The sequence below is a fragment of the Eulemur rufifrons genome, chromosome 4, assembly GCF_041146395.1.
Source record: "Eulemur rufifrons isolate Redbay chromosome 4, OSU_ERuf_1, whole genome shotgun sequence".
NCBI lineage: Eukaryota > Metazoa > Chordata > Mammalia > Primates > Lemuridae > Eulemur > Eulemur rufifrons.
In genome coordinates, this window is record NC_090986.1 from 79449434 (window position 1) to 79473442 (window position 24009).

At 40.1% G+C, this 24009-nt stretch overlaps 1 protein-coding gene across 1 annotated transcript in view; it reads right to left on the reverse strand.

Moving 5' to 3' along the window:
• LOC138382480 (phospholipid-transporting ATPase IB-like) overlaps positions 1–18142 on the reverse strand; it is a 105652-nt gene extending 87510 nt beyond the window's left edge. Inside the window, exons 1-6 of the mRNA XM_069466960.1 lie at positions 18042–18142; positions 13285–13384; positions 10742–10840; positions 9662–9707; positions 5039–5079; positions 2474–2547 (exon numbers count right to left, since the gene is read on the reverse strand). Of these exons, the coding sequence (XP_069323061.1) occupies positions 2474–2547; positions 5039–5079; positions 9662–9707; positions 10742–10840; positions 13285–13384; positions 18042–18142 (461 nt within the window). The remainder of the gene's footprint in view (positions 1–2473; positions 2548–5038; positions 5080–9661; positions 9708–10741; positions 10841–13284; positions 13385–18041) is intronic.
• Between the last annotated feature and the right edge of the window lie 5867 nt (positions 18143–24009).

The window sequence follows — 24009 nt, forward strand, 5'->3', positions numbered from 1 at the left end:
AAACTGATATTAATACAAACAAGATTGTTATAAATTAAGAGGCTAATGATAAGCCCCAAGGCAATTGCTAAGAACATAACTAAAAAATATATAGTAAAAAAAAATAAATTAAAATGATACCATAAAATATCTATTTAGGAAAAAATGAGGAATAACAGAGAAACTGAGGAATAAAAGACACATAAGATATATATTTTTAAAATGGCACATGTAAATTCTATCTTATCAGTAATTACATTAAATATAAATGAACTATATTCCCCAATTAAAAGGCAGATAGTGGCAAAATGGATTTTCTTTAAAATAGTATTTAATATATGCTGTCTACAAAAACTCACTCTGATTCAAAGATACAAATAGGTTGAAATTAAAAGAATAGAAAAAGATATACCATGCAAATAATAACTAAGAGAGCTGTTGTGGCTATATTAATATCAGACAAAATAGATTTTAAGACAAATTTGGTACTGGAGAGGAAGAATATTTTAAAATGACAAAAGAGCCAATCCATCAAGAAGACATAATAGCTAGAAACATATACACTGAACAATAGAGGCCAAAATACATGATGCAAAAACCCACAGAGCTGAAGGGATAGAAAATTCAGCAGTAATACTCGGGGACTTCAATACTCTGCTTCCAATAACAGATAGAACGACTAGGCAGAAGATCAACATGGAAATAGAAGACTTAAACAACACTGTACACAAACTAGATCTAACAGACACCTGTAGAACTTTCCGCCATACAACCACAGAACACACACCCTTCTCAAGCTCACATGGAACATGTTCCAGGATACTCCAGGCCATACAGCAAGCAGCAATAAAATTAAAGGATCGAAATCATACAAAGTGTATTCTCTGATCACAATGGAAATAAGTTAACCAATGGTCTAATGGAAAATTGAAAGGAAATCAAAACATGTTAAAAAGAAATCAAAAGAAATATTAGAAAAATCTTTGAGGTGATCAAAGCAAAACACAACATAACAAAACATATGGGATGCTGCTAACAGTGTTTAGAATTAAATGTACAGCTGTAAAACACCTACATTTAAAAAAGGAAAAAAGAAAAAGAAAGATCTCAAATCAATTATCTAACCTTCCACCTTAAGAAACTAGAAAAAGAAATTATTCTAGATTCATTTACAAATGAAATCTTCAAGCATGCAGAATACAAGAGGGGATATAGGTATATGTATTATATGTATTTGCCTGTATAAACATAAACATCTCTGGAAATATTGTATATACAGGAACATAATTGCATTGATTGTCTAATAGCAGTGAAACAGAGGAGAGAAGGAGATGTCACTGGATGTCCTTTCATACCTTTAAAATTTGAAATATTTGTGTGAATTAGCCGTTATAAAACATTAAATTTTTTAAAGGCCTGTAATATTCCTTTACCAAATTAGAAATATTGTATTTGTTTAATATACTCAGAATCACAATCATTTTACTATTATTTTATCCAAGCCTAGAGTAGCCAAGAACCATGTACTAGTATTTCTACTTTCAAAGCATATTCTCATTCTTCTTTTTCATCATTCTTTTTACAACCACCATGTAAAAAGATAATGCAAGATTTTTTTCTTTTTTTCTAAGAGATGAAAGAATCAAGAACACAAATAGAAAATATCTATTCCAAGGGGTAAAGCTTGTTCATATACCCCAGATTTTTCCCTTAGACCAATGGTTCCAATTTTTTATAATATTGACTCTAAATTTGATTATGATATATGCAACTCTGAAGCCAATAAAGATGGTACCAACTTTGAAAATGTTTCTAGTAATAGGAGACCATAATTTTCAAAAAAAAAAAAAAAGCTAAGTCTAGTAAATATATATATCTTATAAATTTGAAAAAAACTAAAAAAAATAATTTTTGAGTAAAATATATTGTACCCACAAGATTTTATAGAATGAATTTTATTTTTATGAATGATAATAAAATGAATATTTATTTATATATATTACAGGTTAAGAAATCTATTTACAGTACCTAAAAGGCCTTTCAATTTCATTTTTCTTTCTCTCTCCCCCAAATAACAACTATGTTAATATTTTTGACATTCATTCCTTTGATTTTCTCTGTACTTTCATTACAACATTTGTATGTATCACTAAGCAACATATCGATTAGTTTTTGGGCCCACAGGCCAAATACAGCCCTGCCTGCTTTATATAAATAAAGTTTTATTGCAACACAGCCATATTCATTCATTTACTTATTGCCTACACTGCTTCTGTCATTACAGAGGCTGAGTTGAACAGCTGCAAGAGAAACCGTGTGGCCCACAAAGCTGAACAGAGTTACTCTCTGTCCCTGTGTAGGAAAATTTGCAGTCACGGGTCTATAAGAAGGTGAAAGGTGTGACGGAGAGAAAAGTGCCTTCTGCCTTTTTTGGTTTTCTTAAAATTTCCAATTCAGAATTAAAGTTCCTTATACGCCCACAAACATAACTAACCTGGAAGAAATCAGGACCATGTCTGCAGGAAGGAACTCCCTGTTCGCGGTCTTCACAATATCACCCACATTCACCTTTTAAACCAGGAGAGAGAAGATGGAAGCATGAATTTTAAAAGCACAAACAGAGGCGAAATGTGTCAAATGTTCTCAAGAAAAAGTACAGTGTGAAATATTTCTAGCCAACCTGATAAATTTCAGCTACATTAGAACGATTTTATTTTCTGATGGATTCATTCCTCTAAAACACTTGTTCTTGACCAGAGGTGATTTTGCTCTCCCTATCCACCCGGGACATTTGGCAATGTCTGGAGATGTTTTTTGTTGACACAACAGTGAGGTAGTGGGGATGAGACTACTGGAATCTAGTGGGCAGAGGCCAGGGATGCTGCTAAACATCCCACGATGCACAGGACAGCCCCTGTAACAGAGAAGGATTTGTTCTGAAATGTCAGTAGTGCTGCAGGTGACAGATCTTGCTCTAGGATGCGACATTTCAACATTGGGAAGGAGGTGCAAAAGGAAAGGGATCCCTAGTGGCAGTGCCATTTTTGCAATGATGTGGTATTCATACACTTTCACAACTCCAATTGCTTGCTTAATGGTCCCTTCTCTGCTGCTCTGTGAGAGCAGAGAAAATGCCTGTGTCACCCCCAGGTGAATTCCCAGAGCTTGGCATAGGGCTCTGTAGTGAGCACTGAATGTATGAATGAATGATTGAAGGTATAGATGAATTCTAATTTGTAAGTAAGAGGGAGAAACGTAAACACTTGGCGCAATACACAGGGAAAGCATTATAAGGTCTTGATGCTTTCTTCTTGTGTACTTATTCTATAACACACCACTGGTGCTCTTATGCTGTGCCAAGCACTGACGACATAACTCTTAAAGTAGCAGGCCCTTCCCAGGCAGCTAGAACAGCAGGGGCACAAAATTCTTTCCTAAACCAATTTCTGGACGTATATGGAAAAAACAATAGTAATAATGTCTTGCTGAGGAAACAAAGAACAAGGAGACTGGATTTTTCATATAATATAATTAAACAGATCATTCCTATCTTAATTATTAATAACTGAGCCACAGATTAATTAAATACTCAGATCAATGTGAGAACCTTAAAATCTGCAATGTGTCTTTAAAAATGTAGAGGACAAGTTCAACATTAGAGGAGAGAAAAAGATTGACAATAAAACACTCACACCTTATACATGGTTCTCAATGCGATGGCTAATAAAGCGTTTATAACTTACATAAACAACTAACTTGTAGCAAGATCCAAAAGACGCTATAATAAGACAAGTTGAAACAGTGCAATTAAAACAATATTGATGTAGAAAAGGAGGTAGCTGAGGACCTGGAAGCAGACCTGTTGAAGGGCAGTCATTACCACCACATCTCTTAAAAACCCTCTTTTTCGTCTCTGCCCACAGCACCCCCAAATTAACTCCCTTTTCCTTTTTTTAGCTCCTCGTGTTGGCTGCCTAACTTGCTCTGCCAGTGCAAGGCATTGGGGATATAAAGTGCTCAAGCAAAGGGCGACTTTCTGCCCAGCAGGAAGCCCAGCACTGCAGCCTGGCTTCCTCCACGCAGGGATCCAGCTCCCGAGAATCTGCCACTGGAAATGGGGTGCGACCCCCCAATGGCTTCTTACTCTGAGTCCCAGTGAGAGGAGCAAAGTACAATCATTATTGAGTCAATTGCTTTTGTCTCACTCAGGGAAAGAGATATTGATGACACTTAGAAATCAAAACATTCTTAGAGTTAGCTCTCCAAGCATTTGACATATGTCATCAATTATTTATTGATGAGGACAAAGTCGGTATCTAGGCCCAGACACATTCAGTGTGGCTCTAGGTTATATCCTGCTGTAATCTGAATGAGTCCCTCACAATTTGTGTGTTTAACCACTAACCTCAGAAATGATAGTGTTAGCAGGTAGGGCCTTTGGGAGATGATTAAACCAGGAAGGTGGAGCCATCATGAGTGGGATTATTGCCCTTACAAAGGAGGCCCTGGGGAATGGGCCTTGTCCCTTCCACCATGTGAGGACACAGCACCATCTGTGGGGATGCTGGAACCTTGATCTTGATCTTGGACTTCCTAGCCTCCAGGACTGTGACAAATCAATTTCTGTTGTTTATAAGTTACCCAGTCCAAGGTATTTTGTTATAGCAGCTCAAATGGACTAAGACATATTCCAACAACAAATATTCATTACGGCATTCCCTGAGATATTCACTAGATAAAGACTAACTTGAACCCTGGGCAACCATCTGTGAAGCACTATCTTTAAATCTTCTACACAATGACATAGAGATAACAGCAAGGTACACTGGGGAGCAGGAAAACTTCCAAACAGACTGACTGGAGTTCAAATCCCAATTTCACCCTCACTAGCTGGGTGACCTTGAGCAAGACACTTCTTCTCTTTGATGCTCTAGTTCCTCATCTACAAAATGGAGATAATATTACAGTTCTTGAAGATGTATTTCACAGATAAAAATCTGTAACTTTAAATACAAGGTAGGTGCTTATTACTGAGTTAACAGTTCAAATACATTCTTACCTCTTTCCATGTAATCATGCGCCATGAATTCTGTCTTAACACTGAAAAAGAAACAGCTATGTATTAATTATAATTGCATCAGGTAGAGTTCAAAATAGTAATACCTTTTACTAAATAGATTAAAAAAACTAAATAGATTTCTTTATAAAGTGTTGTCTTTGTTAATTTAATTTTTGTATACACTGCAGGAGTATGTAAATTGTGTTCATATGCACTTTACTAAAATGGAACAATATATTTAAGATAATGTAACATAATATGATGACAGACAAATAGAGGCTGTATTAATATATTATCTTGCTTTTCAGGTTAATAACCTGAAAAGCAAGATAATATATTTCTAATCAGTTACCAGTATAGCACATATCAAAACTAGGACTGGAAGAGAATACATAACACCCAGATCTTTTTAAGGACAAAATTGCTCATATACTGACTATTCCATCTCTCCCATATTTTTTCTTTTCTTTTATTCTGAGTAACACAATTGTTGATTCTAATATTTGAAAACTATGTTTCCTTCTTTGTCCTTTATTTCTATATTTCTTTAAATATCTCACAAAATATTTGCCTTTATTACAATAAAACATATTGTATGCATCTACCTGGTGAATTGGACATTTTCTCATAGTGAGGGGGAATAAAAGCTCAATCTAGTATCTCAACTGTATTAGTTGGGGTTCTCCAGAGAAACAGAACCAATAAGTCAAACCATTAGGTTTGACCAAATATCTGGGCACCCCATGACCCAAGTCAAGTTGACGTCTGAAATCAACCATCACAAGTTCACCCCTTGTCAACTTGGCACCCCATGTGCATCTTTTTAAACAATATTTAGTCTCCAAATAAAGATAATATTAGCAACAAGGTCTGTAAGCAGTCTAACATAATCAACCTGCTACCAGGTAGCTGACTGACCACCCTGGAGAATGGTTCCATATCAGGGGCTCAGTGTTCATCTCTGCTGCTGGCAGACTGGGCAGTCAGCAATGACATAGATAAGTTGTCCTTGATTAATAGGAGTCCATGTTGCTGAGCCATGCATGTTCTCCATCCCTGACACACTGGCTACTGTGTTCATGAGCCCATTGGGGGATGACAGGGGTGGCTGGGGAAAGAAGATGATTGTATCTACAGAATGGATCATCCTATCCATCTGATCAGTAAAATCCTCCTCTGCTGAGGTCACCCTTTGGCAAAAATTCACATGGGACACAAATATCTTCATGTTTTTCACCCTTTCATAGGGGTCTATTCACTTACCTCTTCCCCAAATTTCCTCGTCACCAATTTTTTCCAATCACATTTCTTCTAAGTTCCTGACCATCTAGTCACTGGCCACAGTCCATGAATCAGAATATAATCACAGGTCTGGCCATTTCTCCTTCAAAGCGGTGTGAACGACCAGGTGCATTTTCTAAGGTGTGCACAGTGGGAGGAGTTCCCTTTACCGCTGTCCTTCAGGGATGTCCCATAAAGGAGCTATAGGGCTGCAGCTGTCCACTGCCAGGTGGTTCCTGCAAAACCATCTGTAAACTAGGCCCAAGCATTCTCTTCTTCTGTCAACTGATCACAGGGGACTCCCCTGAGGCCACAGGTGCAGGCTAAGAGAGGAGGTAGTGTAATAGGAGGGAGGACCATGAGCATTTAGGCTCCTTCTTCATGTAACTTCTTTGTGCCTCAGAGCCTGTTGGGCATGATCTTACATATCCCACTTCCACTTGGCAATAGAGAACTGCTGTGCATCCCCACGTTATGGCCTGGTGGGTCAGATAACACCCAGTTCATGATGGGCAGCACAGGTTGCATGGTAACTTGGTGGTTCACGGTTAAATGTTCAGTCTCTGCCAAGGCTCAGTAGTGTGACAATAGCTGCTTCCTGAAAGGAGACTAGTTATCCATAGAGAATGGTGGGGCTTTGCTCCAAAATCCTAGGGGCCTGTGCTGCAATTCACCTGCAAGGGCCAGCCAAAAGCTCCAAACACCATCCCTATCTGCTGCTGACACTTCGCGCACCATTGGACCTTCTGGATGATTTGGCCCAAGTGACAGAGCCGCTTGCACGGAAGCCTGGACCTTTATAGAGACTTCTGTTCTGGGCTCCACTCAAAACTAGCAGCTTTTTGGGTTACTCGGTAAATGGGCCAGAGTAGCACATCTGAATGAGGAATATGTTGCCTTCGAAATCCAAAGAGGCACTGTGCATTGTGCCTCTTTTGTTGGTCGTGGAAGGGGCCAGATGCAATAATTTATCCCTCACCTTAGATGGTGTATCTTGACATGTCCCATGCCACTGGACCCCTAGAAATTTCACTGAGGTAGAAGAAATTCCCTGAATGTTTATCCCATTTATTTCCCACCCTGAGACATGCAGTTGTCTTACCAGTAAGTCTAGAGTAGTTGCTACTTCTTGCCCACTAGGTCCAGTCACCATATTGCCATCAATATAATGAAACAATGTGATATTTTGTTGAAGGCAAAGGCCAACTGTGAGGCAGACATGGGAAAAAACTCCACTGATCACCAGACCTTCATAAACCTACTCTAACAGGTGGACCACAGTGACATGTTGGGTCTTCTGGAATTAGTGTCAGTTCAGAGACAGTGTCTAATGGCCTTCAAAATGTCTGATTATTTTCTTTTCCCCAGTGCACACTCTGGTAAAAAGATTCTAGGTCCCTTTGGGGAAGGCTGGAAGAAATACAAATAGCATAAATTTTTGGCAGTGTACCAGGTCCTTCCTCAAGGGAACCCAGCAACTAGCCAATGCCATAGGTTTCTGGAAGTCAGACTATCCTGATGGCTGCATTGACTCTGCCATCCATTGCAGTAACCCAGCTCTCAAGTGGCCATGGCCACCCTTGGATCCAACTATTCCCACTGCATTTAGGTTTCCAAATTCAATGGCCATAGTTCCCACAATAAGGGCTGGCCTACAGAGAAGAATGAGTACAGAGTTCCTCAAGGATGCTGGAGCTTCCTCGTGAATTTATTTCTCACAGTCATGGTGACATGTATGTTTCCTGGACCCTCCCAGGGTGAATGAGTAGGTATGATGACAAATCCACTCTAGTATTCCAATTGCCCTAAGCCTTTGAATCCCTTCTCTACGTTAAACCAAGGCAGTTCTGGCATTTCTAACTCACTCCCTGTGGACTACCTTTTGGTCCATGTTTCAGCCAAAAAACCAACCCCCAATCCTTTCTAACTCCCAAGATTCTGCAACATTAAATGCAGACTCTCCTCTTAGTGTACCCATATCAATGAATTCAGCCTGATCCAACTTTACATTTCTCCCGTGACTATCCCACATTCTTAATGTCCATCCCCACCCATGTCTCCCAGATTTCTGTCTGTGTAGGTTAGAAAACTCACGTAGTTCTTTTGACGTGTAGTGCACCTTCTCAGGAGTCACACATTGTACTTTGCCCTTAGGGTCCTGTGGGGACGTAAGTCTAGTTATAAGTCTAGAGGCAAAGAAGGGCGGTGGGGATGGGTCACGAAAAGAACTAACATTGTCTTGCAAGGTGGTCGTTTCAGGGGAGGCCATTCAAGTCTGCTCAGGAATGCAAGATGGACCTTCCCCGACTGAGGTAGAAAGGCCGATACCGCTGTGGGTGAAGATGCTGCTTCCGCTGGCAAAGAAGACTCGTCACAATTTAGGAGCTCAGTGTCCCCAGTGTCATCAAGGTCTTTCTACACATCCCCATCCCAACCTTGGGGATCCCAGCGCTTCCCAATCCATGTTCTTACTTTAACAGCAGACACCCTGTAGCTGGAAGTCCAGTTTGTGTTGTAACTCAGCCAGTTGCAGGACGAGATCCTGGGTTTGATTGTGAGCAATCGCAGCCCCGTGGCTGCAGGAGACAAGGGTCTCCTTCTAGGCACACATAAGAGCTTTCAAGTCATTTACATTGTGCTTTAACTGTGAATTCAAATCCCTGACTTCTTCTTTTTATTTCTCTACTTTGTGGGTGACAGTAGGAGCAAACAGTCAACCTCTCTAAACTCATTAATTTGACAAAAATGGTTAAAAATATCATACACACAGGCACCCAGATCCTCGCTTCTTGTAAGTGGTTGATTAGGATTATCTAATGATGATATTTTACATATCTCTGTTGCCAGATCACTCATGGACTGTCAGTGCTCTCTTCACTACTGGATATACGTGCAGAGAGAGAGATCATAAGGAATAAGGAGTTGGCTCACATGATTACAGACCACAGTACCAAGATCTGCAGAGTGGCAAGGTGGAGACCAGGAGAGCCAATGGCGTAGCTCCAAGCCAAAGGCCAGCAGGCTTGAGACCCAGGAAGAGCCAACGCTTCAATTCCAGTCCAAAAGCTGGTAAAAGCCAATGTCCCAGTTTGAAGGCCAGCAGACAGGAAGAATTCTCCTTACTCAGGGCATAGTCAGCCCTTTTGATCTATTCAGACCTTCACCTGGTTGGATGAAACCCACCCAAACTGTGGAGGACAATCTTCTTCATTCAGTCTGCATTTAAATGTTAATCTCATCCAGAAACACTAGCACAGAAACACCCAGAATAATGTTTGACCAAATACCTGAGCACCCTGAAGCCCACTCAAGTTGACACACAAAATTTACCATCACACTTACCTATTACTTTCTTTGCGTTAACTATTTTATCTGCCATGTGTCGTTTCTGTTACAGGAGAAAAAAATTCATTACATCCAAAGTTCAAAATGAATGATTCAATTCATAATACAAGACATAGCAGTTTTAAGAAAGAATAGAGGCAGCCAACGTAATTGTAAAGTCCTCTTTGGCTATAATTGACTTCAGTTTCATTTTGTCCTCAAGTGACTCCCTCAGTCGAGATGTGACCTGCAGGAGGGAGTACAGCAAAGTGGTGAAGTGTGTGGACTCTGGAGCCAGCGGGCCTTGGCTGGCATCCCAGCTCTGCCCTTTGCTAATGCAACCTCTTTGGTCATGAACCCATCTGTGCCTCCATTTAAATGAGTATAAACACACACACAGAAAGGGCCGGGGAGAGAGGGAGAGGGAGAGAGATGCACAGTACAATGTGCCTGGTGCATAGTAAGTACTACCTGAAATGTTAGCATATTATTTATTACTTATAATGATCATATTGGGTTAAACATATAATTAGCAATTCTGGATTTTGCCCCAACTTAACCTAAGATTTTTGATCAAGTTTGAAAAATTCTTTCATATGATAAGCCAACCCAAAGGACAACCGAATAGGTCTCACAGGTGTCATATCTTTATAGGATGTAGCAATCAGAAAGAAGCATGCCGATGACAACAGCTAGCAATTCTGGAAAATGAGCATTAGGATTGTGAGTGCAGAGGAAGCAGAAAACAGTATTAAATATCTCCCTGTACCTGTGACAAGGCTAAAAATGAAATGAAAATGTAGCATAATTTATGTGAACATTCCTTTTAGCCATTTAAGACTTTCACCTTAAAACTGGATTATATCTCCACAGACCCTATCATAATTCTTATGACAGCTATTAAGTCCTGTTAATCTCTCAAATATAGAAGCCAAAGAGTATATAATTTAAAATTTGAAGACTCAAAACTTTAATTCACTCTTCACACCAACTAGACTTGAAAGAATTATACCAGTTCCAACCAACTGCCTGACAAAAAGGGCAATAAACAATACCTTTATATTTTGAGAACATTTCGTTCTTTGACAGTAAACTTACATAATCTTCCACAATCTCTTTGATGCCTGAAATTGTAAGAATAACCATCAAAGGCAAGAGAGTTGTATATTTTCCTGTTGGAGACACATCTGGAATTTGCTGCAAAGCAATCAGAATTACACTGTCAATTTTACCATCAATCCTTGTTATATTTTGCTTATGCTCAGAGTCACTACTAGTGGCACAGCCCCGGGCATGGAGACAGCAGGCACATTAAACAGAAAGGGGAAGGAAGCTCTTAGCATGTCAAAGCCACCCACTGCGGGTGAGGCTAAATGCCACGTTATGGAAAAGTTGCCAGTGCCACTGCTAAACAACACCTCACTCATCCATCACCTTCCTGATAGGACGCTTTTATTATGCTTTGAGAGGAATAGCTCAAAACCTAAATGTAAATTTATAATAGCATCTTTTCAAAGCAGAGAAACCCAGACAGCCTGGTATCTTAACCTTATTTCCTTTTGGGCAGAGGAGGAATGCTTTGCAGGCCCAGGAGAATATTGTTTCCCCGGCACAGATTAATAATGGGCTGTGCTCTAGGGCTGCGGTCCCCAACCCCCGGCCGTGGACGGGCACCGGTCCAGCCTGCTGGGGACGGGCCCCAGAGCCGCACCCCACATCCCACACCCCCCCCACATACACACACCACCGTCTGTGGGAAAATTATCTTACATGGAACCCGTCCCCGGTGCCAAAAAGGTTGGGGACCGCTGCTCCCCGGCACCACCGCGTGAAGTACGGGAAGTAAAGCGACTGAAACTGAGGCTGCGCGACACTGAGCCAAGTTCTTAGGCTTCTGTTTCCGGATTTGGCCTGTGTGCACTCTCCATACTGCCCTGTTATCTCTGCTTATTATTAATATTTCTGTGCACACTGTAGCAAAATAGAGCCTATCGGAAGCTCCTGATGGTGCTTAGAACAACTTTAAAGGGAATCCGAGCGATCGAGGAAGGAAGGGGCCCGTTTTAGGACGTCTTAGGCTATCGATGAACTCCGCCTTGGAAACGTTCCTTGTTTCTCTCCCTCTTCTCTCCTCCGTGCATCTCCGAGCCGGTCCCTTTGTCCACGGACGCCTCCCTGTCTTTTCCTCGTTTAAGACTAACCCGAGCTGTCCGCGCCACCCTGCCCCTTGCGACTGTGACTGCCTTGTCGCCGTCCCTGTGACGAAGTCGAGCTTCCGAGGGCAACACACCAACCTCCTTATAACCTGGCCTCAGCCGAGGCCTTTAGCTTCTTTTGGACTCTGCCCTCTGCTCCCCAAACCAAATTTCTGCTGTTTCCGGAACACTCCACATACCAGATGAAAGTGTAGGTAACACATTTACGTGCTTCACAATTCAAAATAGATAAAAGGGCTAGGAGTAAAAATGCCGCCCTCCCCATCCCCATGGCTCCCGACCCTCCTCGGGAAGGCGGCCCCTGTTTCCAGCTTCCACGCTGTCCCCGGTGCCAGGCCTTCCTCGGCGCCCAGGCTTACTGTTAAGTTCCTCCTCCTCCTCCTCTAATGTTTGGCTCAAACGTCACCTCTCTCCCGTAGCTTTTCCCGAACCACTCACCCCAAGCCAGAAGCAGGCCCTGTTCCTCCAGCACTTTATCAATACTCGATGTCTTAAAATACTCATGTGTTAGACTCTGAGCCCTACAGGGACAGGCACCATGTCTAGTCATTCATTCATCCTTAAACTTTTAACTCCATGGACAGGTTTTGACACATGCCATGTGTCCTACATAAATGTTTACTGAATCCAGTTCTTCTGTTTAAGGTCAATTCAACAAGTTTATTCAGTTCTTATCCCAAAGCCTTGCAGTTTCTAAGACACTATGTATATTCTCAGAGAATTGATAGCTTGCTGGAAGAAATAAAACCAGTTATTATATGTTAGCACAAATCATTGTTGCAGACGTTTACAGTAGAAGGGAGAAATTAGTGTGGACTACGGCATTTGGTGAGGTTTGGAGTAAGGATGGCTTTGAGCTGGGCCTTTAAGAGGATGGGTAGGATAACCACATAAATGCCTTCTAGGTTTAGGTAATAGTGTGTGCCAAGATCTGGAAATAGGAAGAAAACTGGGGAATTGGGAGGAGACTTACCTGGTTGGATTGTGGGGTTCATGCTAGAAATGAAGTTGGACAAACAGGGATAAACCAGACTATGGAAAACCTTGAATTTAACTGTTTTGAAAAGATGCTATTTTAGACTAGTATTTGGATTTCCTTTAAATTATTCCTTTCAAAATATAATACAATTTTTCTGTTGTGGAGGGGCATGGATGACCAAAGTTTCTCCAACAATATCTCATTAAAGGTCTCAATTAGGATGAACTGTGGGCCAATTCATCTGTTGTGCATCCACAGGTTTTTCATCCCCAAACTAGAGCTTCAGTGTCTCACTTAATGATTTAAATATTGTGAGAAGATAGTTCTGTTCTTACAGTATTTAAATCTGTTTTTTGCATCAAACTCTTATTTCAGCTAAATGAGCTTTTAACAAGTGTTTTTTTAGACTAAGAATCTCAATCTAATAACATGTTCAAAAATATTACCTGCAATATAGTAATGATCAAAAAGAAAGCATTGGCAGCTTTGCTAAACTGCAGATACAAATATCGTGGGAGGAATGACCACAAGCTGTACTTGGTTGTGCTGTGGGTGAAAAGAGAAATACCGCTGTCAGCTGATATTCTGAACACTGAAACCAGTAATGGAAAACATGAAACATGGATTAAAAATAAAACCTGGTTATAAAACACTAATCCTTTCCTAAAAGATATTTTGTCCTATATAAAGCACTCACTGTTAGCGGAAAACAATTTCAGAATAAAGGAATAATAATTCTCCGCATTTCAGGAACTGAGTGCTATGAGTATAGCAGACATGGAGAGAGGCGTGTCGTCTGAACACAACCAAAGGGAAAGATGAAGAGGAACTCCACCTTTGATTTCACTAATGATTGAGATTATTTGCTCATTTATTCACTCAGCAAATATTTCTTGAGTAGCTACTGTGTGCCAGGCACGATTCTGGGCGCTTGAAATACACCAGAGAAAACACAAAGCTCCCTGCCTTTCTGAGCTTACAACCTGATGGAGAAGACAAACAATGATCGACACACATGATAAAAAGTTAGGTATACATCTATGTTCAGGTGACAAGCAAGACTCAGCCCACACTTCCTAAGGGCTTGTCCTGCTTAGGATAAAACTCTTGCTAGTGAATCTCTGTCTTCAGTTTCAGGAGTAAAAATAGACATTGATTCTTCTCCTTTCTCCCTTTCACGGGTTTTTATCATTAAAAGTGAAAGGGTGAATGACCCAAAGGACACATTTCACACACAGGCCATGTGGAGCAACACGGCTGGTTTATTCACCCAGATGCCGGTGGGCTGAGTCCGAAAGGAGAGTCAGCACAGAAGGGGGTTTAGTGAGGTGAAACGACTCATCAACCAATCGGAACATAAACTCAGCTGGCGTCCACCTCATTCCTTACAGCAAAATAAATTCCACTTGGATGAAAAATTTAAAGTAAAAACAAAAGATTGCCTAAGGCTGTTGGGGGAATGGGGAATAATGTTAATGGGTATGGAGTTTTTGTGGAGTGAAGAAAATGTTCTAAAATTGGTTGTGGTTATGGTTGTACAACTCTGACAATATATTAAAATCTACCAAATTGTACAATTTAAATTGAGTCAATTAAATGATATGTGAATTTCACCTCAATAAAGCTGCTATAAACAAATTAATAAAATTTTAAAAATAAAGGATTCAAATATTAGAATAAAACATGAATAACTATATACAGTCTTGGAACAGAGAATTCCATTTTAAACTCTGCAGGGAAACCAGAAGTCACAATGGCAATGGGTGAAATTTGACTGTATAAAAATATAAAAGTTCTGTTAGGAAAGAAATATGAATAACCAACTGGGGAAAAAAGGTAGCACACATGAAAAAGGAGTTAATATCTCTAGTGTACAAAGAGTACCAGACTTATTTAAACCAGTCAGTCCTAACCTGTGCGCCCTGCCTTGCCCTGCCTTTCCCATGGAAACCCCAAGAAAGTCTGTGGCCTAAGCTCTCCTCCTGCTCCTGTCTTCCGCCTCCTGACCCAAAACCGGCGCTTCCCTGCGACCCTGTGTGGCACGTGGTGACCCCTCTCTAAGACCTGTGAGTACAATAAGCTTTTTTCCTGAGCCTCTTGTATTTCCTGTTGTGGCAGTACCTGACTAACCATCTCATAAAAGAACACAGAACACAGCATCAGGGCAGAGCTACTGTCGAAATAAAACCTCCCCATCAAAGCACGGTTTTCCTCATTGGAAGAAGAGGTTTTCTCTTCCAGTGAGGAATTCTGCTCCTCTCCAAAACCTACCAGCTCCAGTTATTTTTAATTGGTCTTAAAATTCTATTTTGGTGAAACCAAATATTAGTATGAGACAACATTAAACAAAATAAGATGAAATTCCAGAGAAGTTATGATATAATTCTGCAAATACACTTTTAGAATGAAGAGCTGTTTTAAGACTTGTCAAAGAAGTGGCAGTTCATGTTTCACACTTGACTGTAATATTGACAATGTCCCTATGGCACATGGATCTTTTTTTTATAGTATTTATTGATCAGCTAACTTTTAAGTATTTTTTTATTGTGGATATTTTCTTGTACATACAGAGATGGAAAGACTGGAAAGATAATGAACCCGCACACTTGTCTCCCAGCTTCGACAGCTATCAGCTTGTGGCCAGCTTTGTTTTGTCCATACTGCCCACTTCTCACCTTGCATTATTTGAAGCAAACTCCACACATCATGTAATTTCATCTGCAAGTACTTTAGAATAAATTAGACGGATAATTTTAAAACTAGCCTCTCATGCATATTTAGCATACCCAAAAGTATTTGCATCTAAGAAGGAAGATATTGGTAAATTCCCTAAATAAATTTCACAAAGAAATGGCAGAAGACTAACTCTGTCCGGGGACCTGGTTCACTCCACTAACTCTGGAACCTGGGCTGGAGCCCTTACCTCTCAACACCTCTACTTCTCCTCGTTTCTTCTGTTCTGGATAATCTGAGATCACTCCTGGCCCTAAATTTCCCTGACTGTACGTAAAACATATTGTTATGCTTAAGAATCTACTAGCATCTGTAACTAGAGACACTGGGTACTAATGGGGAAAGAAAATGGATTTTGCAATCAAAGGGGCTGGCTTTTTTTCTGACCCTGACACTTAAAGGCCAGGTGATCAAGGGAAAATCATACACTTCTTCCTGCTTCAGTTTCACCTATGATAAAATGAGTTAATAATGTCCTTCATGGTTTAGGAAAAATAGTATAAAAAGAGCTATAGTAGTTTTCACAAAAATGGGATACCCCAAATAATTCACTGGGAAAAATGCTAAAAATTCTATTTAGTATTTGCATATTTTAATCTGAAAGTAAAGCAATTACGACTAATTAATATTTAACATACAGGTTGACACTGGGCCCTCACTTGTTTTGTATATCGTGTAATTAGGCATGGATTTCCTTTGATTTACCATGCTTGGGATTTACTGTGGTCTCTGAATTTTAAGATTCACATCTCTTTGTGCTGGAAAAACTTTGGCCATTATTTCTTTGAATAATGTCTGTCCCATTCCCTCTATTCTCTCATTTTGGTACTCTGATTTGATACAGACTAGAGCTGCTAATTCTGTCATTCACGTTTCTGAACCACTCCTTAATATTTTCCAATTCTTCACCTTTCTATGTTGTGTCAGGAGTATTTTCTCGTACCTATTTTATAGTACACAAAGTCTGCCTTTGGTTTTGTCTCCCCACCACCCACCCTCTTTTTACTCCATGCACTGAGATTTTTTAACAGTTTATTAATTTTGATTTCTAGGCTCTATATGCTCCTTTTCCAAATCTACTGGGGTCTTTTTAAAAAACAGTCTTTTGTTCTTCATTCATACTTTCAATATCCTCTTTTATTCCTTTAAACATATTATACAATCATGTGCAGCAGAAAACACTCTTATTTTATATTCTCTACCTGATAATTCTTCTACCTAAAGTCTTTTCAAAGTCTGATTTTGCTTGCTTTGATTTATTTGTTTCATTCTTTCTACTGCCTCTCACTAATGACGTCTTGGTTTCTCATGTGTTGGCAGATTTTTAGCTCAGATTTGCTCAAACTTCATCTTGGGAAGACTGTGAGGGCCTGAGCATCCCCCAGACACTGTTTGCCTTTGCTCCTGCCACGTGCCTGGGGGTGCTTGCAGTCTGGCATCTAAAACTATATTCTAAGCTTGAGTTTTTCTGGATCACACAGATATCAATTTAGGCAGCAAAACCATGGAAAAATGGTCAGTGCATATTAATAATTATTAATATTTTTTTGCCTAAACTCAGAACCAAGTTTAAGAGCGGTTAAGTTTCCTCACTATATCCCTTTCGCAAGGCAGAGTTTCAATTTTTTTCTCCCTCCACTTAGCATGTAGCCCCCCAGAGTCCTGGTTTTACAAGGGCGGGGTTGTCCCCTCCCATTGCACCCTGTGCGGCTCGAGGCATCACTGCTCTGCCACAGCTGAGCCTGACAACTGGGACTCCGAGTCACTGCGCTGTGCAGAGTCCCCAGAGCAGCCACCCATTTAATATCCTCACCCCCTTGGATTTCTGCTTTGCCTTCATTTTTTGGCCTCCACGAATCTCCCTTTTCTTGTCATGTGAGTAATGCATTTTTTTAAGCTATATGATTAGTTCATAATCAAAAGCTTAAAGACTGCGGAGCTAGTGCCTCCAACCCCTGGTCTTAGTGCCTGGTTGAAAAAAGAAAAGTAGGCACTCAAAAAGTACAAATAGTTTTCTTTCAAGCTTTCATCTCACTCTGCCTCCGGAGTAAGGACTCAGCTCAGCAAATTCTGCAGGAAACAGAACTCTTAAGAAGCCTAATGCTCAACCCCCAATTCAGCCTGGGGGTGGAGGGCCCAGCAGATCTGTGAGGTCCCCTTGGGAGGCACTTTCCCTGGTGTTTGTAGGTGTTGCTAAAGAGTTGCCAATCGGCAGTGGGCCACATGGTGACAGCTGTGACCAGGAACAAGTGAGAGCAGAGGCCATTCAGAGACAGGGGACTTGAAGGCAAGAAGCAGGCAGATCCCCGCTAAGTGAACATGAAGATTTAAAGTTTCTCAAGGTTTGAGAAAACTATTGCAGCCTGAAGCACAGAATCACACAAATGTATCCACACAAAGTATTCTTTTTACAGGGGAAAGCCCCGTCTTCTCCTCCCCCATCTCCCACTGTTACATATATTTTTCTCACCTGATCGAGTTTGTGCAGAAACTGTTCTCAAGGGGATTGTTGATGTAAATGGTGCGGGGTTTTGTCACTTCTGAGCCATACAGAGCTTGTTGCCAGCTCATCCTTTACTCCTCCTTCTGACCCTCCCTGGAGAAATGAGTAGGTCCTACAGCAAGAAGGCACAGGGGCATCACACAGAAATGGAAGCAAAGGCAGGGTCCCCTGGGGGCAGGCTGCGCTCCCAGCCACCAGCTCCTCTCCTGCCCACTCCCTCCCCCGTGACCTGTGATCTGACTAGGTGATGTTAGACAAAAAGCAAATTACAGTTCAAAATGGGTGGTAAAGCAGCAGAGACAACTAACAACACCAACAACGCATTTGGCCCAGGAACTGCTAACCAACGTTCAGTGCAGTGGTGGTTCAAGAAGTTTTGCAAAGGAAATGAGAGCCTTGAAGATGAGGAGCACAGTGGCCGGCCATCGGAAGTTGACAAGGACCAATTGAGAGCAATCATCGCAGCTGATCCTCTTACAACTACAGGAGAAGTTGCTGAAGAACTCGAGGTCGACCATTCTATTGTCATTCCGCATTTGAAGCAAATTGGAAAGGTGAGAAAGCTCGATAAGTGGGTGCCTCATGAGCTGACTGAAAATCAAAAAAATCGTCATTTTGAAGTGTCCTCTTCTTGTACACAACAGCAAACCATTTCTCCATCAGATTGTGACGTGAAAAGTGGATTTTATATGACAACCAGCTCAGTGGTTGGACTGAGAAGCAGCTCCAAAGTACTTCCCAAAGCCAAATTTGCACGAAAAAAAGGTCATGGTCCCTGTTTGGTGGTCTGCTACCGGTCTGATCCACTGCAGCTTTCTGAATCCTAGCAAAATCATTACATCTGACAAGTCTGCTCAGCAAATAGATGAGATGCACTGAAAACTGCAATGCCTGCAGCTGGCATTGGTCAACAGAAAGGGCCCAATTCTTCTCCATGACAACACCTGACCATGCAGCGCACAACCAAAGCTTCAGAAGTTGAATGAATTGGGCTACAAAGTTTTGCTTCATCCACCATGTTCACCTGACCTACAGTATGGTTGGTTAAGTTAGGCACTTCTTTTATAAAGCTTCTAGATTATCTAAGAAGATTTTAAGGTATACCAGTTATGCTTGAATTGGATCACCTCACAGTTTCAGGAGATGTGACACTGGGCAAGAATCTTTCATTAAAAGGAAAGGTTATCATCATTACGAGTCATGGTGACAGAATTAACATCCCACCTGGACCAGTATTAGAGAACAAGATTGTATGTGGAAACTTTTGCATCTTGGACCACTTAAATAAAAAATACTGGAGATACTTGATACTAATTATTATAATTTATTCTTTATACTATTATTAATTGTAATTCTTACAATGAAGTGTTCTCTAGGATTCTAAAATGGCAGGTACTTTACTATGTTACAGATCTTTACCGTACCCTACTCACAAAATACATTCCAGGTAAGCTAAAGGTCCAAATATGAAAAGCAAAACTTTAAATATTTAAATAAAAATATTAGTGACATTATTTCCAGGGCTGGGAAAGAGTTCTTCAAAAAGGTGCAAAAAATACAAGCCATGAAGGAAAATACTAATTAATCTGACCATTAAAACTAACAAATATTTGTGCATTAAAACAGTGAAATAAATTTGAAAAGCAAACCACGTACTTCTAGATTACATCTTTTTGTTGTTATAGAGACAGAATCTTGCTATGTTACCCAGGCTGGTCTTGAACTCCTGGCCTCAAGGGATCCTCCCACCTTGGCCTCCCAGATTTCTGGGATTACAGGCGTGAGCCACTGCACTCGGCCTAAGTTATGGCTTTTAAAAACTCATATGTGTATACAAGAAGATATGAAAACAGATGTGCATTTCAGTGTTGTTCATAACAGTGAGAAATGGGAAAACCTAATGCCCACCAATAGAGGAACAGTCAAATAAAACCCATGATAATCATACAATGAAATACTGTAGAGACATTAAAAAGAGTGACTCTTTCAATAATAGATAATGATGATAGATCTCAAAAACCTAAGAACAGCGTGAAAAAGATAGATATATGTATCCTATTCAATCATTTATGTAACCTTTTTTAAAAAACATACCTACGATATAATATCTTGCTTATAGATCTATAGATATGAAATTCTAGACCTAATAAAGGACTAAAATCATGCACGACACCTACGTCATGTAACAGTAGTTGCCGGGGTCAGGGGTGAGAGGAATGAGCTGGAAGTAATGGTTAAAGGGGACTTTTGCTTTGCTTTATCTCTAATGATTTATTTCTTTTAAAAAAAAAAAAAAGCATAGAGAAAATCCTGGGAGAATCCTGAAAGCAAATATAAGAAATGTTAAAGGTTGTTTATTCTGAAGTATGAGTGAAAATATAAGTGTTTGTTGAAATTTATACACACACACACACACACACACACCCCTTGCATGGACTGTATTAGCATCCACCAAACAGTTACAGTACAAGCTACTAGGATATTTTTAAGCAGTAGATAAATTACACATGAATTTATCATCTCAATTTATCGTCTCTCTGGCCATTTAGGCACAGGACGCTCATTTCACCCTCTCAGCGCCTGTCTGACAGGATTTCAAGGGCAAGAACCTGGAGTGGAAGAGGAGGAGCGGCTGACCAGGGCTGAGGGGCCAGGTGAGCCCTGGCGGTTGAGAATGTGCTCAGGTTCAGTTACTGTAGCTGCTGTGGGGCCGCTGCCTGGTTAAAGGAACACAAACTGAAACAAAGTTACTCACCAGTCTCAGGCTGGGGAGACCACTTCGGATTAGAAAACTGATCTTCTGGGGCTAATGTCCCGAACCGCACAGCACAGACAGCCCTAACACCAAATCGTGGTCCCTGGTCTTCACCTGGAATGAGGGGAGAACCCTCCCAGCATGCCCCTGAGCGCTGACAGTTGAGGGCTGGGCCGCGCCCTCCCCCGCGTGCTCACAAATTACACAGCGCCCTTACACGTGCTGGGCTTTCATTGCCCTCTGAAGGATCTCCACCCTTGCAACTCAGCATAGAAGGATAAAAGAGACCTCCATACTTATAAGTTAACTCATCTTTTTTCCAAGTGGGGAAAACAAGCATGTGATGTACCTTACCGAGGAGCAAACACACCATAAGACAATATCTCACTTGATGCCTATGTTAATGAGCTTAATTTAGCCATTCCACAAGGAATACATACTGCAAAACATCATGTTGTACATCATGAGTGTATACATTTTTTGTCAATTTTTAAAAAGATGGAAAAAATATGATCGGCTTTGTTATTGAAAAAAGAGAGACAGTACCTCACTTGAAACAACATGAAATTAATGTAAATTTGATAATTGACAATTTCTGCCAATACTGTTGTAGTGAAAGTCATTGGTTCATAAACTTTATGGTCTCAGGAAACTTCTATACTCTTAAAAAGTATGGTAGAACCCCAAGAGCTTTTGTTTATGGGAGTTATTTCTACTAATATGTAAACAATATTTGAAATTACAACCGTGGAGAAAATTTTTTAATATTTCTTAATGTATTTTAAATTAATAAAGCCATTACATGTTAACATAATGTTTTTATAAAAATTAAGTATGCTTTCAAAAATGAAACATAATACAGTGAGAAGAATGACATTGTTTTACATTTTTACACATCTCTTTAATATCTGATTTAATAGAAAACAATTGGAAGGAATATGAAACCTATTAATGAACTTCTTGTACCCTGTTACCTGAAAATCCATGGGCCTATTTAGCATTTTGCATGGATCTGTAACCCATGGACAATTTTGTAACATAAATCATTGGTAATCTGGAAAGTATTGATTCATTGAATTTTCTCAATCACATTGGTTAATATTGCCATTGATCTTAACAGAAGGTCTTTAAGTATTGGCAAACTGTTCAGTTCTTGGAGGTGGATACAAGCTTTCCAAAACTGTCATTTTTATTTGAAAGCTCAGATTTTATCAGTGGCAATGATACTGTGACTTGTTTTTCTTGGAGTGGCATGCTCACTTATTTCAGTTGTGACAATATGTCTGCCAGATATCCAAGCCTGAAAAAGCCCAGTTTGTCAATCACTGTTTCAAATAATGTTCCTGAAAAACATAGTTCAGCTGAGAGCTCCAACATCTCACAAATGCTTTTCCTCTATTGAGAAAGACAATTATCTTTCTGAAAGCAACCAGAATTACTTTATGCATAATTCCCACTTTATCACACAGAATGGTAAAAAGGCAGACATGCAAGGGTCAAGACTTACTAAAATTAACAATTTTTATTACTTCATCACTTACTGCTTCATCATTGCCTGGATCTGTGCCAAGGCTCCAGTTTTACCCCCATTGCTTTTATACCACATGTCAACTCAATGAAAAAGGCAAATAACATCTTAATATTATTGTGAAAATACTCCCTGCAGATACCCGGGAGTGTCTGGTCTAAGGAAATAAAATGTGAATGTTGACTTCTTAAAAAGCCATTTGCACTATCAAAACTACAAAAATATAATTTAGTTGTCTTCCATGTGCAAAAATTTGGAAGACTTGACACATGGTAATAGATTAATTAATTATTTCCCTTTTATAGAGTATTGACCATGACATTACAAAGATGGACACTCAGTTTTGAATCACTTCCACTTGCAAATGTTTCAATGTTTCCTGATCCAGTATGACTGCACAGAGTATGTCTACCTTTTAAAGATGTGTGGCATGAAAAAAACGTCTCATCTTACATTTTCTATGGATGAAAATAATGTAGACTGTGAATGCTAAAAGTACACAACCCACACAGGCCACGAATGGTGGACCCGTGGAATTCACCAGATGGCAGCAATGCAAAGCAAATGTCCTTATCGGCCCTCTACCAGTAGAGGACAGTCCTCTTCCTACTAACTACCTAGTGGTCTTCAAAAGTGAGCGGCAGGAAGTATTTTAGAACTTTTATTTTTAGTTATTTTCATCTTAGCTCTTCAACATTTCTATTTGGTGTGTTCTTTATAATAATACATAAATATATGTAAGCATGCATTACATTTTTATAATTTGTAAACAAATATATATACATATTTTTAGAGTACATGCTAAAAAAAAGTTGTTACTTAAAGTAATGTAGTGTCAAAAAAGTTTAGAAACATGATTCTAAACTTGTTTCCTCTATGCCAAACTATGAAACTTGCACCTTTCCAAAATCAAAGATCTATAATCACACTTCTGGAAAGTTCCTTCCTCCCTGACATTCAGCATAGAGAATATTCACTTAAATCCCAGCTCCTGCTAGGTTTGGAAAATACAATAAGAGGCAAAAGAGAAATAGCTCTTATGAAATTTGCAGTCTAGTAAACAGAGGTATTAAACACATAAACACAAAATACTTGTTTTTAAACGATACATTGTTTTAAGACCAAAGGACAATACAATTTTGGAAGACCAGTGAAGGCCTTTGGACATTTAAGCTGAAGTCTAAAGCATTAGAATGAGGTTGGCAGAGAGAGGAGAATCTTTCAATCATAGGAAACTGCAAGTGTCCCTGAGGAAGTGAACGAGGTTCATGTGACTGGCGCCTGTGGGGAGGGAGGGAGGGAGCTGGGCGGCTGCAGGCAGGGCCACGTGGGACAGATCACGCAGCGGCTGGAGAAGGTGTAAAGATTTTAGGGTTATTCTAAAATGCAATGGGGACGCCAGTCACAGGCTTTGATCGGGAGTAAGAACTCAAGTCATTTACTGACGCTCTCATTGCAAATTTTCATTACCCTAGGTGGCCTAAAACACGTCAGAGTCATGATACACACACTGCAGAAGAAGATTTCAAAACCAGATTTTTTATAAAGAGAAGCAAGCAAGCCGGCAAGCAATCAAGACATTTCTGGAAATCCGACAGATCTGAAATACTGAGTTTGAAACGCCAGAGCGTTTAACTGCTCTGAGCAGTTAA